The sequence below is a fragment of the Vulpes vulpes genome, chromosome 4 (assembly GCF_048418805.1).
Source record: "Vulpes vulpes isolate BD-2025 chromosome 4, VulVul3, whole genome shotgun sequence".
NCBI classification, from domain to species: Eukaryota; Metazoa; Chordata; class Mammalia; order Carnivora; family Canidae; genus Vulpes; species Vulpes vulpes.
In genome coordinates, this window is record NC_132783.1 from 78,700,034 (window position 1) to 78,716,975 (window position 16,942).

The following is a 16,942-nucleotide window of genomic DNA, read 5'->3' on the forward strand; positions in this document are numbered from 1 at the left end:
CTTTGACCTGCTTTTGGATAACATTCAATTAGGACTGACTGCCTTCTGAACAGGCCCAGAAGGTGCTTCCCATCTGACTGGGAAAAGTGCAGCCATACAGGCATAGTAGGAAGCTTCCCTAGTCATTTTTAGCCAACTGGACTCACCCCAAGGACACCTCACCAAGCCCAGGAACCAAGAAACAATCAGTAGACAAACAGACCCATATGAGGGTAACTGGCAGTCCCAACAAGTCCTATAAGAAGCAATCAATTTGTCAAACAATCAGTTCACCAAAAATGCATTTCTATTAACTCTTTTTTAAAAGATTTTATTTATTTGAGGGACAAAGAGTGTGCATGAGCAGGGGGAGGAGCAGAGGGAGAGGGAGAAGCAGACTCTCCTCTGAGCACAGAGCCTTATGTGGGGCTCAACTCAGGACTCCACACAGGGACTCAGGGCTTAGGGCTTGACACCAGGACCCTGAGATCACAACCTGAGCCCAACTCAGATGCTTAACAACTGAGCCACCCAGCACCCCTCTATTAATTCTTTATAAAATGTACAGCAACGGATATGACATGACAGTTATAACAGTTTATAAGAATTTTTCTCAGCACTTTAAGATTTTATTTATTTATTTATTCATGAGAGGCACAGAGAGAGGGCAGAGACAGAGGCAGAGACAGAAGTAGGCTCTCTGTGGGGAGCCCGATACAGGATTTGGTCCCAAGACCCTGGGATCACCACCTGAGCCAAAGGCAGACACTCAACCACTAAGCCACCCAGGCGCCCTAACCAGCACTCTTTTGATTGTGGCTTTGCTACAACCATTTTCTCACAGGCATCCTAAAGCCATTCTGCCACATATTTCAGAATTAGAGAAAAAACATTTCATACCCTGGATCCTTTGGGGTAAAATTATTTAGCATGACAGCAGTGAATTTCCCTAAGATCCTTTTAGCTAGAAAGATCTCTGTTTTCAAATTATCCCAAGACCCAAGGGCCACAGTAACTGAAAACCTCACTCCATATCTCTTTTTTAAAACCAACATCACGTATCTAAACTTAAATTTCCAGGACGCCTGGGTGGCTCAGTGGTTGAACATCTGCCTTTGGCTCAGGATGTGATCCCAGGATCCAGGGTTGAGTCCCACATGGGGCTCCTTGTGGGGAGCCTGCTTCTCCTTCTTCCTGTGTCTCTACCTCTCTCTCTGTGTCTCTCATGAATAAATAAATAAAATCTTTATAAATAAATAAGTAAATATTTTTCAAATTAAAATGTCAGGAGAGGGGTGCCTGGGTGTTTCATTCATTAAGAGTCCAACTTTTTTTTTTTTTTAATTCATGAGAGACCGAGAGAGAGAGACAGACAGACAGACAGACAGACACAGGCAGAGGGAGAAGCAGGCTCCATGTGAGGAGCCCGACGTGGGACGTGATCCGGGGACTCCAGGATCAGGCCCTTGGCTGAAGGAGGCGCTAAACCGCTGAGCCACCTGGGCTGCCCAGAGTCCAACTTTTGATTTCAGCTCAGGTCTTATCTCAGGGTGGTGGGATCAAGCCCCCTATCCACACCCCTGCCCTCGTTGGCTCTAAGCTCGGTGAGGAATCTGTTTAAGATCCCCTCACTCCCTCTGCCCCTCCCCCTCTGTCTGCCTGCCTGCCTGCCTGCCTCTCTCTTTCTTTCTACAAAAAAAAAAAAAAAAGAACTATCAAGAGAGGGGGATCCCTGGGTGGCTCAGCAGTTTAGCACCTGCCTTCAGCCCAGGGCATGATCCTGGAATCCCCGGATCACGTCCCACATCAGGCTCTTCACATGGAGCCTACTTCTCTCTCTGCCTGTGTCTCTGCCTCTCTCTGTGTGTCTCTCCTGAATAAATAAATAAAATATTAAAAACAAAAAAGAACTATCAGGAGAAACTTCTAAAAAGGAAAAGGAAAATAAATAGCTAGTAAAGTGACAGAGACTTGGTGTGGGGAAAAAATACAGTTTCATCACTCTGGGATCATAGAAATCTGTCACCCCTGAAGTTGTGCCCATTTGAAGAATTCTCCCAAAGGAAATTCCTGTGATATGAACTATATGTGATGCTGCAAAAGTGCAAAAGTGCCTTGAAGGTACAGAGACTAATATTGTTCTCACCAATTCTTCTCCTTCCAGAGGGATTATACTGCTTCAATAAAAAGCAGAAACACAGAGTTGGTGATGTAAAGGGTAGGATTTTAGGAGATTTAACAATCTACAAAGGTATAGGGCAAACAAATATGCATATGTGTTTTAGATAAATGTCACCTAAAATTTAAATCCTTTTTTTAAAAAAGATTTTATTTATTTATTCATGAGAGACACAGAGAGAGAGAAGCAGAGACAGAGGCAGAGGGAGAGGGAGAAGCAGGCTCCATGCAGGGAGCCCAATGTGGGGCTTGATCCCCGGACTGCGGCATCACACTTTGAACTGAAAACAGATGCTCAACCACCAAGCCACCCAGACATCCCTAAATTCTTAGTTGTAATCATTTTAGTCAGATGGCATATGTAACATACTTCACCCAAACACCCTAAGTAAGAATGATGTTTATCTACAAAAGGAGAAACAACGATCTCTTTAGATGATGAACAATGTTAGCATCATAATTGCTATTAATTTCTCTGTGGGGAAGGTGAAAGGATGAGCAAATCCACTCACACAAAAAACAATAACTCAATGTTATAGACAGAGGTGAGGCTTTCACTTGTAGGGCTTAGAAGAGAAAGGAATGAGAAGAAATTTACAGAAAGTCTATTTAGTTACAAAACCTGTGAGACTTGGCATCAAGGATTCAAGTCCATGGAGAAAGAGAAACAAAAGCAAATCAAAAACAACAAGATTTTGCCCAAAGAAGCGTGTATGTTAAAAAAAAAAAAAAAATCACTGCTGATTTAAAGCAGAAAAATGCTTATCATTTTTGTACCATTAATAAAAATAAATCTCAAACCAAATGCTGGCCCAGCATACTATTTCAATTTTATTGACAAGACAATTGGTGCAGACAGTAATATCTAAAATATTATTATTGTAAGACCTCAAACAGTCTGTAGTTAGGCTAAATTCAAAGCAGAAATGACATGTTTGGAGACAGAAAATTAGCATTTTTTTTAAAGATTTTCTTTATTTATTTGAAAGAGAATGCATACACATGAGTGGGGTGGAGAACCAAGGGAGAGGGAGAAGCAGACTCCCCAAAGAGCAGGGAGCCTCATGTGGGGCTTGATCCCAGATCCCTGGGATCATGACCTGAGCCAAAGGCTGATGCTTAACCCAGTGAGCCACCCAGGAGCCCCAAAAATTAGCATTTTAAGGAAAGACATCAGCCATTTAAATTAGAAGAGAAATTTGGAGAAGAGTTTTTGAGAAGTCCATAGCAAATTTGATATTTGTGGTTAAAATTAGGTTCAGTGGGTCATCGGGATGTCTGAGTGGCTTAGCAGTTGAGTGTCTGCCTTTGGCTCGGGGTATGATACTGGAGGTCTGGGATCGTGTCCCACATCGGACTCCCTGCATGGAGCCTGCTTCTCCCTCTGCCTATGTCTCTGCCTCTCTCTTTCTGTGTCTCTTATGAATAAATAAATAAAACTTTAAAAAAAAGTTCAGTGGGTCATCAAAAACAACAACAATAACAACAACAAAGTATAAATCAAAAGACATTCACATAGCAAAGGTCACTAATTCAGTTGCAGTTACAATGTGTCACACTCAGAAGAATGGAAATATGGTGATTCACATCTCTTAAATTATAGCCCTTCAGGTTTACATTTAGATTTCCTTCTTGGGGATCCCTGGGTGGCTCAGTTGGTTGAGCGTCTGCCTTCAGCTCACATCGTGATCCTGGGGTCTTGGGATCAAGTCCCACATCGGGCTCCCTGTATGGAGCTTGCTTCTCCCTCTGCCTATGTCTCTGCCTCTCTCTGTGTGTCTCTCATGAATAAATAAGACCTTTTAAAAAAAAAGAATCAATTTAAAATAATTTGCAGCTTTCTTTAATTAATCAGGCTCTGTTTTTTATGGAATTTACAAGCCTTGAGAAGAGAATATGCTAATATGAACGAAAAAGATGGAAGAGATGAATTTGCCTTGGTTCAAAATTCAGCAGTATTATATGAGCAACATGAGAAGCAGTTACCAGAATGTATAAAACAATAAATGATAACAAGAAGTGAAGATATTGAATCAAACAACCAAAGAGATTGACAATTATAGTCATGAGCTCTTCTGGTGCTGATCCATTGAATTCTCTTTCACAGGATTTCTGAACAGAGTTGTATCCAGATTCTAACAGCTTCTTGGTCTTCTCCCTCCTATTGCCTACTAATATTTTAAGCTACTATGTGAGTCGAATATATGGGCAGCCTGAGCTTCATGAATTCACTTCATCCCAGGGAGAAACCTACCGTTTTCACCGAGTCACTCAAAGCTTCCCACTGCTGAAATGGCATCGATATCTGGCTCCTCCGCCAGTGGTCATAGCGGGCACGACTCTCTGTATTAGTCAGAATATCCTTTGCCTTCTGCAGTTTCTGAAAAGTCTCCACTGGAAAACAAATCAAAGATGAGCACTTCTTTCTTGAAGGACTTATTTTAAACTCCTTAAACTCTCTCTCTGCGACTATCATAAATAAATAAAAATATTTTTTAAAAAAAAAGGGGGGGATCCCTGGGTGGCGCAGCGGTTTAGCGCCTGCCTTTGGCCCAGGGCGCGATCCTGGAGACCCGGGATCGAATCCCACGTCAGGCTCCCGGTGCATGGAGCCTGTTTCTCTGCCTCTCTCTCTCTCTCTCTCTCTCTCTCTGCGACTATCATAAATAAATAAATAAAAATTTTAAAAAAAATAAATAAATAAACTCCTTAAACTCCCAGGCAAAGTGATTTCACTGAAATATGTCTGTTGTTTACTCACTATGTGACCTTGGGTCAGTTCACCTCTTCAAGCTTTAGTTTCCTCACTTGCAGAGTGAATCACAAGGATAAGTGAGATCACATATGTAAAGTGCCTGGCTCACAGTTTATCCACTCTTTTTACTGAGCTCCAGTGATATGCCACATGCTAGTCCAGGTGCTGATGATACAGGTGAGAACAGTAGACATGAACTACTTAAGAATTGACATTTATAAAGAACAAAAAAAATTCAGTTTTGTCTCCTAGGGAAAAAACTACCTTTGCTAGTGGTAGTTGTGAGCAAGGGTAGTGATCAGTCTAGATGAACAGTGTAAATGAAGATTCTAAAGCAGGAAGGAGCATAGTGATATAGAGAAAGTAGAGAATGCCATTGTGGGGATCCCTGGGTGACTCAGTGGTTTAGAGCTTGCCTTCGGCTCACAGCATGATCCTGGAGTCACGGGATCGAGTCCCACATCAGGCTCCCGGCATGGAGCCTGCTTCTCCCTCTGCCTGTGTCTCTATCTCTGTGTGTGTGTGTGTGTGTCTTTCATGAATAAATAAATAAAATCTTTTTTTAAAAAATAGAATAAAATACTAAGAAAAAATGTTAACAAAAGAATTGCAAGACTCACATACATTGAAAACTATAAAACACTGTTGAAAGAAATTAAATATCTAAATAAATAAAGAGATCTCCACTTTCATGGATCAGAAGACCTAACATTGGTACTCCAACTGCACTATAGATTTAATGCAATCTGTCAAAAATCCCAGGTGCCTTTTTTGCAGAAATTGACAAGTGGATCCTAAAAATCCATATGCACAATGCAAGGGACTCAGGATAGTCAAAACAAACTTAGAAAATAAAAACAGAGATCCCTGGGTGGTGCAGCGGTTTGGCGCCTGCCTTTGGCCCAGGGCGCGATCCTGGAGACCCGGGATCGAATCCCACGTCGGGCTCCCGGTGCATGGAGCCTGCTCCTCCCTCTGCCTGTGTCTCTGCCTCTCTCTCTCTCTCTCTGTATGACTATCATAAATAAAAATAAATAAAAATAATTTTAAAAAAAAAGAAAATAAAAACAAAGTTGGAAAAACTCACACTTCCCAATTTAAAACTTTCTACAACACTACAATAATGAAAACAGTGTGGTACTGGCATCAGAATAAACATAAATAAATAGGATATTGAGAGTCTAGAAATAAACCCTCAAATTTACAGTCAATTGTTTTTTTTCTTTTTTTTCTTTTTTTAAAGATTTTATTTTTAAGTAATCTTAACACTCAACATGGGGCTCAAACTCACAACCCCAAGATAAAGAGTTATATGTTCCACTGACTGAGCCAGCCAGACACCCAAAGCCAACTGGTTTTCTACAAGATCATTCAACTGGGGGAAAAAATCATCTTTTTGGAGTGCCTGGACAGCTCAGTTGGCTGAGCGTCTGACTCTTTATTTCAGCTCAGGTCATAACCTCAGGGTTGTGGGACTGAGCCCAGTGTCAGGCTCCACACTCAGCACAGAGTCTGCTTGGAGTTCTCTCCCTTTATCTTCCTCTCCTCATGCACTCTCTCTCTCTCTCTCTCAAATAAATAAATAAAATCTTCAAAAAAATCATCTTTTCAACACGTGGTGCTGGGACACCTATAACAGAATGAAGTTGGGGGTGCCTTGATGGCTCAGTCAATTAAGTGTCCAACTCTTGATCTCAGCTCAGGTATTTTTTTAAGATGTATTTATTTATTCAACAGAGAGAGAGAGAGGGAGAGAAAGCATGTGCGCATAGGGAGAGGCAGTGGGAGAGGGAGAGAATCTCAAGCAGACTCCCTGCTGAGCATGGAACCCAACATGAGGCTCAATCCCACAACCAATCTCAGCTCAGGTCATGAGTTCAAGCCCCAAATTGGGTTCCACATAAGGTATAGAACCTACTTTTTTAAAAAATGAAGTTGGATCCCTACCTCATACCATATACAAATATTAACTCAAAATAGATCACAGATCTGCACTTGATCTTAACCAAAATGCTGAGAAGTGATAAAATGGATCACAGATCTAAATGTACAAGCTAAAACTATAAAACTCAGAGAAAATATATAGGAATAAATGTTTATGACCTTGGATTTGGCAATAGCTCTTTATATATGACACCAAAAGCAAGAGCACAAACGACAAAAGAAAAAAAACCCAGAAAATTGTACTTCATCAAAACCGAACATTTTGTACTTCAAAGAACATCATCAAGAAAGTAAAAAGAAAAGCTATGGAATGGAAGAAAATATTTGCAAATGATAGATGTGATGAGGGATTTCTATCTAAAATTATAAAGAACTCTTATAACTTAATAAGAAGGCTAATAGCCCAATTTAAAAGTTAGTAAAGGGGGATCCCTGGGTGGCTCAGCAGTTCAGTGCCTGCCTTTGGACTGAGGTATGGTCCTGGAGTCCCGGGATCGAGTCCCACATCGGGCTCCTTGCATGGAGCCTGCTTCTCCCTCTGCCTGTGTCTCTGCCTCTCTCTCCCTCCCTTTCTCTCTCTCTGACACTCATGAATAAATAAATAAAATCTTTTAAAAAATAAAAAAAATAAAAGTTAGTAAAGGATTTGGATAGACATTTCTCCAAAGAAGATAAACAAATGGGCACTAAGCACACGAGAAAATGTTCATCACTAGTCATTGGGAAAATACATATCAAAACCACAGTGAGATACATCCATTTCATAATCACTAGAATGGCTAAAATAAAAAGGTAGATAATAACAAGTGTTGATGAGGATATGGTGAAATTTGAAGCCTTGTGCATTGCAGATAGGATTGTAAAACAGTGTACTGCTTTGAAAAAGTTTAGCAGTTCTTCAAAATATTAAACATGGAGTTGACACATGACCCAAGAATTCCAACCTTGGGACGCCTGGGTGGCTCAGCGGTTTAGCGCCTCCTTCAGCTCAGGTCATGATCCTGGAGTCCCGGGGTTGGGTCCTGCATCAGGCTCTCTGCATGGAGCCTGCTTCTCCCTCTGCCTGTGTCTCTGCCCCTCTCTCTCTGTGTCTCTCATGAATAAATAAATAAAGTCTTTAAAAAAAAAAAGAATTCCAACCCTAAATATATACTCAGGAGAATTGAAAACATATGTCCACACAAAAACCTATATGTGAATGGCCATAGTAATATTATTTATACTAGCCGTGAAGTCAAAACAACTCAAATTTCCATCAATTGCTAGTTGGATAAACAAATGTGGTACACAGATATAATGAAATTATCATTCAGCTACAAAATAAATGAAGTACTGATATATCCAACAAAATGGATGAGCCTTGAAAACACTCTAATAAATGAAAGACAGCACTCACAAAAGGCCACATATTGTATGATTCCATTGATATAAAATATGCAGAATAAATGAGGGGCACCTGGGTGGCTCAGCTGGTTATCCATCCAACTCTTAATTTCAGCTCAGGTCATGATCTCAGGGTTGTGGGATCAAGCCCCCCAGTCAGGCTCCATGATCAGTAGGGAGTCTGCTTGAGATTCTCTTTGTCTCCCTCTCCCTCTGCCCCTCCTCCTTCTCTAAAATAAATAAATAAATCTTTTTAAAAAATAGGTGAATCTGTAGAGAGTAAGCAGATTATGGTTACCAGGGGTTGGGCAGGGGGAAATGGGAAATAATTGCTAATGAGTACAGGGTTTCTTTCTTTTTCATAATAATCATATAAGGTGGATATTATTATTATTATTATTATTATTATTATTCCCATCTTACAGAATCCAAGACTGAAGAAGTTGATGTAACTTTCCCAAAGTCTCAAAATTTCAAGGTATGGAGACACAAATCAAACCAAGCCTGCCAGGTTCCCCAGCTGGTTCTCTCCACTTGACTGCCTTTCTCCTCCTTCCATTTTCCTGCAATGGATGTTACCTTCCAACCCCCACTTTCTCCTCCACCTCCAGGGCTAATAAAATGTAACCATTCACCAATAACATCCAATTTTTGCCCTTGAGAACCTCAGAGTCTAGTAAGGAAGCAGACATATAAACAAATCATTTCAATTACAAGGTGATATCGAGGCAAGACTAGTTCTGTTTGGGAAGTCAGAAAATATTTCAGTAGTTTTCTTGGAGTCATCCTTGACTTTTACTCTCACATCTCATTTCTAATCCCTTAGCAAACTCTATTGGCTCTACTTTTAAAATATATCTAAGATCTGACCCGTTATGGCCACTTCCACTACCATCATTCTCGTTCAAACCACCATCTTCTCTTGGTTGGAGTATTATACTAGGTTCTCAACTGATCTCCCTGACTTTGCCTCAGTCTGCTTACTACACAGCAGTCAGAGAGATCTTTTAAAAAACAACATTGCTCCTCTGCTCAAAATGACTTTTAATGACTTCCCACTTCTCTTAGAGTAAAAGTGAAAATCTCTACCATCAGTGGCATGGCTAATAGTTCTGACATGCTCTGCCACCCTCTACCTTCTCTTCCTTCTCTGACCTCATTTTCTTCTACTTTCCCCATCTCCTTTTGCTACAGCTATAGGATCTCCCCTGATACATCTTGAGTACACCAAGCACACTCCAGCCCTAGGACCTTGGCACTTACTGTCCTTTCTATAAAGAATACTTTTAAACTCAGGCATTCATATAGCTGACTTCCTTCAGATGTCATCTCAAATGCTGTCTGGTAGAGGGGGTCTTCCCTGACTATGATATATAAAATGACTGCCTACCAGCCCATGCCTTTATCTCCCTTGACTTGCATTATTTTTCTTTATAATACTTGCCCTCAGCCATTGTGTAATTTTTTTATGATCTGTCTCCTCAACCAGAATACAAACTCTGTGAAAACAGAGGCTTTATCTGTTTTGTTCTCTGTTGTATCCTTTGCACAGAAACAGTATGGCAGGTGCTCAAAAAAGTCTTTGTTCAATGAATCAATGAGTGAATGCTTCCTATTTTGAATGTGAATATATCTTTATCTTTCTATATACAGTGCTACTCCCTTGAGTGCCAATCACCAAAGAAATGACACATATCATTTAAATATTTTGTGAATTAGGAATATTTTAATACCATCAGTGGGAAAACTAACTTAAATTGCCCTGATAGTGTTCAAAAATACCTCATGGTGAAGGATGCCTGGGTGGCTCAGTTGCTTAAGCACTTGAATCTTGTTTCCAGCTCAGGGTCATGATCCCAAGGTCGTGGGGTTTAGCCCTGCACCCTGCTCCATGGTCAGTGTGAGTCTGCTTGAGGTTCTCTCTCTCTCCCTCTCCCTTTGCCCTTCACCCTGCTTGCATGCACTCATGCATTCTCTCTCTCTCTCTCTCTCTGTCTCTCTCATTCTCTCTCAAAATAAATAAATAAATAAAATCTTAAAAAAAAAAAAGAACCCTTAGAAGTAGTCAAGAGTCTCTCAAACCATTGTTGTGGCAAATGTACAGTCGGTACTGACAGTATTGAAAATACTGAAGTACTTCTGTACCCCAGGTGGTAAAGAATTGCTATTCCTGAACCCCAGTCCTCCGAACACCACCATTTTAACTGTTTCCCCAGCAACCAGAGATACTCCTTGCCACAGCAGGGTTTCTCCAAGACCCTGCTTCAAAGCTGGACAGCACAGTATCTAATAGGCCATTAACTATTTTTTGAAAAAAAAAGATTTTATTCATCCATTCATGAGAGACACAGAGAGAGAGAGAGAGAGAGAGAGAGAGGAGAGGCGCAGAGACACAAGCAAAGGGAGAAGCAGGCTCTGCGCAGGGAGCCCAACGTGGGACTAGATCCCGAGTCTCCAGGATCAGGCCCTGGGCTGAAGGCGGTGCTAAACCGCTGAGCCACCAGGGCTGCCCCGCCATTAACTATTTAATATGACCACTGGAGGTGGTAGTGATTAGTGGGTTAAAGGGAAGACTTTAAAGATGGAGCTAATGAAAGCTATAAGAAACTAAACAAACTAATAAGCAGCATCTTGCCATAGCAGCTCACTCCAGTGACTAATCCTTCCTACTGCTGACAACAATTAAATATCCCACTGTACAAATAAGATGTCACTTTTTCCAACGGGAATAAAAAGCTCATTAAATTATCACCATGGATGCACACGCCAGTTACTATTACAGCAGCATTTATAAAGATTTACATATTTATCTATGAGTCACTTTTTCTTTGCACATTATTCCTAGCCTGTTTTCCAGAGTCTCCAGAATGAAAGAAGCCTGCTTGGGATTATTCTGATATCAATCCCTTAACAACAATTGATAAGCAGAAAGCTAAAATACTTTATCTTTCTTGATCAGTGGCCTTTCCTTGTTCCATCCTCTCTACCACCTTTAATAAAAATGAGATTGTGTTCATATTTGTCCTTTAATATATCAGCTAACAAAATGAGTCACACAAGATAAACATTTACCAGTTCTGGGAAGAGAGCTCTCATTTACAAGCTTGTATGAGCAAATGATGCTAGGACCTCTGAGAGACATTCCTTTTTAACTCCTAGGTCTACTCTGAAAATACAGAGGTTCTTTAAACATCGTATTTCACAATAGAATTTGTATTATTATAGTCGTACCTTAAATGTAGGCCTCTTACAATTACTTGAAAAATATTAATAAAAATATGATGTCAGAAAAATGCTTTGAAAAAAACCTGGAGGAAAAAAAAAAGAAAAAAACCTGGAGGAAAATATACCACTGTTAATAGTGGTTCTCTGGCAGGGAATGATAAGAACAGACTTCCACTTTCAAGATTATTTATTACTGTATGCTATTTTTATTCAAAGGGGAAAAAAGCAATAATTTTTAAAGTGGGAAAGCATAGAGACATGGAAAGGTATCAGTTAGCAAGGACAAGGAGCTCTCCTTCAACTATCCACATGTCTTTGAAGCCTACAAATAAATAACAAAAAATACCATCTCACAGATCCTTATTTTAGTCTGAAATCCCTTTCTTCCAGGTTGGAGAGAAGTTACTAAAGCATTGGCCTGAAACAGTTACCATCATGTGTACACACAGGACTGGCATGAGCAAGAGCTTTTTTTTTTTTTTTTAAAGATTCATTTATTTATTTATTCATGATAGACATAGAGAGAGACAGAGAGAAAGGCAGAGACACAGGCAAGGGAAGAAGCAGGCTCCATGCCGGGAGCCCGACACAGGACTCGACCCCGGGACTCCAGGACTGCACCCTGGGCCAAAGGCAGGTGCCAAACCATTGAGCCACCCAGGGATCCCCAAGCAGGAGCTTTTAACTCAGTGACATAATTTCTATAGCATAGAAAGTAGTCCTGCCTACATCACTGACACCTGAAGAGAAGAAGAGATTTCTAAAAGTCTAAAATCCTAGAATTTAGAATTAAAAAAAAAAAATGAAAAGGAGAAAGAGGTAATGTTTACTTACAAAAAAGAGAACTATCCCATTTTATTAAATTTTTCTGTTGTGGGGGCCTGGGTGTCTGTCGTTTTAAGCCTCCAACTTTTGATTTTGCCTCAGGTCATGATCTCAGGTTCATGAGATTGAGCCCTACTGAGCTCCATAATGGGTGTGGAGACTGCCAGCACCCCCTGCCCACCCATCCCACTTTTGTGCATAGATGCACATACGATTTTTTTCTCTAAGAAAAAAAATTTTATCTTGGAATGCTGCGTAAAAATAAGAAAAGAAAGTCCACTGATTCATAATTGCCAACATTCATTGAGCTATTCTTGCATGCAAGATACCTCATTTAGTCTTCACATCAGATGCATGAAGCAATATACTACTAGTCTACCACTTTTCCTATGAGAATGCTGAGGCTCAAAGAGATTGCCCAAGGTCAATTAGCTCATCAATTGGAGCTAGAAGCAATCCAGACAGACAAGACTGTGTTCCATATCTACCACTCCATCATGCTAACAAATTAGTAATTTCATTGGAAATGACTGAGACTACACTTAATGGACTACACCAATGTAATTTCTCCTACAAGCAGTTGCTCTATAAGCTTTCACTTCGATGAAATATGTTTCAAAATCTACCCAACATATTCTGGATTTCTGCCAAACTAAAATTCAGTATCTGGGGACACCTGGGTGGCTCAGTGGTTGAGCATCTGCCTTCAGCTCAGGGCATGATCTTGTGGCCAGAGATCGAGTCCCACATCAGGCTCCTTACAGGGACCTTGCTTCTCCCTCTGCCTATGTCTCTGCCTCTCTTTCTCTGTGTCTCTCATGAGTTAAAAAATAAAATAAGGGATCCCTGGGTGGCTCAGCGGTTTACCGCCTGCCTTTGGCCCAGGGCGCGATCCTGGAGTCCCCGGGATCGAGTCCTGCGTCGGGCTTCTGGCATGGAGCCTGCTTCTCCCTCCTCCTGTGTCTCTGCCTCTCTCTCTTTCTCTCTCTCTCTCTCTCTCTCTCTCTCATAAATAAATAAATCTTTTTAAAAAATAAAATAAAATAATAAAAAATAAAATTCAGCATCTGGGTGAATTTTTAATATTTTATTTATTTTTTAAAAGATGTATATATTTGAGATGGCTGAGTGGCTCAGCAGTTGATGGTCTGCCTTCAGCTCAGGTCATGATCCAGGGGTCCCAGGACTGAGTCCCACATCAGGCTTCCTGCATGGAACCTGCTTCTCCCTCTGTCCATGTCTCTGCCTCTCTCTCTCTCTCATGAATAAATAAATAAAATATTTTTTAAAAAAAGATGTATATATTTTATCTGAGGAGAGAGAACACACACACGGGAGCAGGATTGGGACAGAGAGAGAGGGAGAGGTAGACAATCTCAAGAAGACTCCCTGCTGAGCGCAGAGCTCGAGGCAGGGCTTGATCTCACAACCCTGAGATCATAACCTGAGCTGAAACCAAAGTCAGACATTTAACCAACTAAGCCACCCAGGTACTCCATTTAATATTTTAAAATACTAGGGATCCCTGGGTGGCGCAGCAGTTTGGCGCCTGCCTTTGGCCCAGGGCGCGATCCTGGAGCCCTGGGATCGAGTCCCACGTCGGGCTCCCGGTGCATGGAGCCTGCTTCTCCCTCTGCCTGTGTCTCTGCCTCTCTCTCTCTCTCTGTGACTATCATAAATAAAAATATATATATATATATTTTAAAATACTGTTATCAGTACCCTTAATCCTTCTTCAAGTGTTATAAAAAACCACTTAAATTTTCAGAAAGTCATATTAATTCAAATTGAGTAAATGGGTGCTTAAACAGATTTGAAAATAATTTCTACCCACAGGTTGAATCCTCTATCAACTGCAAGCCTGACAGGGGAGGATATGATGTCTGTGTACCTATCATTTTAAACAATATTTACAGTTCAGTGTTTTTCTGAACAAGAAGCCATGAGATAGCCCATACATGAAAACTCCCATCACTATGACAACCAGAAATGGCAATGATTGCCCAGTGATTCATTGTGTATCCCAAATAGAAACTGTTTGTCAAGGACAGAGAAACAACTCACAGACATGCTTTTCCTGGAAAAGAATCCAGTTAAAGAATAACCTGGGGTAGTGGTTGTTTTTAAGTGTTTATCAAATTTCTATACTTTTATGTTAGGGCATCTATCTTTTTTTAAAGATTTATTTATCTGAGAAAGAGTGCAAGCTGGAGGAGGAGAGGCTGAGAAAGGAGAGAGAAATTCCTCAGGCAGACTCCCCACTGAGCTCGGAGCCCCATGCAGACTTAATCCCAGAACTCCAAGAACATGACCTGAGCCAAAATGAAGAGCTGGCTGCTCAACCAACTGAGCCACCAGGTGCTCCAGGATGTCTACCTTAATAGTAACTCTAGTTCAAAGAGGTAATTAATATGTTTCCTAAATAAATGTTCAGGAACTCATTCATTAAGTCATTCAATAAATGATGTGCACAAAGTAAGTGTCCTCCATGGTAGTAGGTGCTCTATGAGGTGTCGGGCATATTACTGTGAACAAGATAGCAGGAAGCCTGTCTTACTGAGTTTTCATTATGACTAACAAGCAAATACGCAATAAGGAGATGGCATGATACACAGTTTGCTGCCTGTCGTATAGGGTGCTCTGGGTAGCTGGGCCACACGATTTCCCAAAGGAAGTGATGGCTAAGCTGAAACCTGACACAGGAGCATAACCTAAACAATCAAAGCAAAGCAGCGAGGTGTGCAAGCCTCAGAGGGAGCCAGACAGAGGAAGCAGCAGGCATAAAGGTCTGAAGTGCAGGGCACCTGGGTGGCTCAGTTGGTTAAGTGTCCATCTCTGGACTTTGGGTCAGGTCTTGATCTCCCAGGGTCATAGGATCAAGCCCTGCATCAGGCTCTGTGCTAGGGGTGCAGCCTGCTTAAGATTCTCTCTTCTTCTGCCCCTCCCCTCACCCCCTAAGCCCCTCAACAGATGTGCTCACTCTCTCTCTGTCTCTAAAGAATAAAAGTTCTGAAGAGTCGAAAACAGAGCCAAGGCTGTGTGGCAGAAACATGGGGTTGTGGGCATAGTGGTGGAAATGGAGAGATGGGGAGAGGTAGAGAGCACATGAAGGGGCTATCTATAGGCCCAGCAATGACAAAGAAGGAACTATTACTACATGTACAAAATGGGCAAATATCACAGACATAATGTAGAGCAAAAGAAGTCACACCCAAAGGAGTATATACTGTATTCCATTTGTGTGAAAGTCAAAGCCACACAAAACTAATCAATGATAATAGAGATCCAAAAATGGAAAGGATGCTGACTTTGAAGAGGATGTGAAAAGGGACCTCTGGGGTGCCAGAAATATTCCACATATTCCTCTGAGCAGTGGTTAAACTGGTTATATAGACAAAAATGTATCAAGTGTATATTTACGGTCTGTTCACGTTGCCTTAAACAAACTATGCCTTAATAAAAAGAGTAAAAATCAAATGAGCAAAAGTAATAGTTAAGTCTAACAAAAAATGACTCCATATATTAGAAAATGACCTGGTTATACAAATCAAAGGGATAAATGATTTCCAGAGAAAATTAATAAAGAGCTTTAATGCTACAGATGACTTTTCTAGTGAAGAGGAGTTTGGATCTTATCATTTGTGCAATGTGGATTAAGACAGGTCTTAATCAGGGCAGCCCTGGTGGCTCAGTGGTTTAGCACCACCTTCGGCCCAGGGTGGAATCCTGGAGACCCAGGATCAAGTCCCATTTTGGGCTCCCTGCGTGGAGCCTGCTTCTCCCTCTGCCTGTGTTCTCTGCCTCTCTCTCTGTCTCTCATGCATAAATAAATAAAATCTTAAAAAAAAAAAGATGGGTCTTAATCATATTTTCCTTATAGAAAAGTCATATACATATACATACAACACACAAACCTATAGTATGCACATACAGTAAATACAATCATCTAATTTAAGATAGTATTACCCACCCTGAGGATAAAATCAGGGTAGAAATACACAAAAGACTTCAACTGCATTCATAAAGTTCTTGTTTGTGTGTTTGTTTGTTTGTTTGTTTGTTTGTTTGTTTAGAGAGACAGACAGCATGCATGTGCAAGTGGAGAGGGGCAGAGGGAGAAGGAGAGAGAGAATCCTAAGCAAGTTCCATGCTCAGCACAGAGCCCAATGTGAGGCTCAACACCCCCCCTCCCCCACCAATCTGAGCCAAAACCAAGAGTCAGAGGCTTAACCAACTGAGCCACCCAGGTGCCCCTGCATGAGTAAAGCTTTAAGCTAGGTGTACATATATGGGCATTTGCTATAGTATTCTTATGCCTTTTTGTACCTATTAAATATTTCATTTTTTCCATGATTAAAAAGAAATCCACTACCTGTACGGTGAAGCTATTAGAGGAGTGATGTAGAGATCCAGGCATGAAATGATAAACTCACTACTCTTGGGACTGTGAAGATGGAGGGAAGAGGACCTCCAGGAGAGAAATGTGGAAGGAAAATCACCAGGATTTGGTAATTGACCGGATATAGACATAGGGGAGAGAAAGGAGATGGGTTTCTGCTTGAACAACTGAATGGATACTGGTGCCATTAACAGGGAAAAAAAAATAATAATAAACAAATAATAAATAAATAAATAAATAAAAGATGGGGAAAC

At 40.9% G+C, this 16,942-nt stretch overlaps 1 protein-coding gene across 3 annotated transcripts in view; it reads right to left on the reverse strand.

Moving 5' to 3' along the window:
* DNAJC12 (DnaJ heat shock protein family (Hsp40) member C12) overlaps positions 1–16,942 on the reverse strand; it is a 51,152-nt gene that overhangs the window by 13,014 nt on the left and 21,196 nt on the right. For all 3 annotated transcript variants that reach the window (XM_072756143.1, XM_026003485.2, XM_072756142.1), the window contains exon 4: positions 4,412–4,551. In XM_072756143.1, the coding sequence (XP_072612244.1) occupies positions 4,412–4,551 (140 nt within the window). The remainder of the gene's footprint in view (positions 1–4,411; positions 4,552–16,942) is intronic.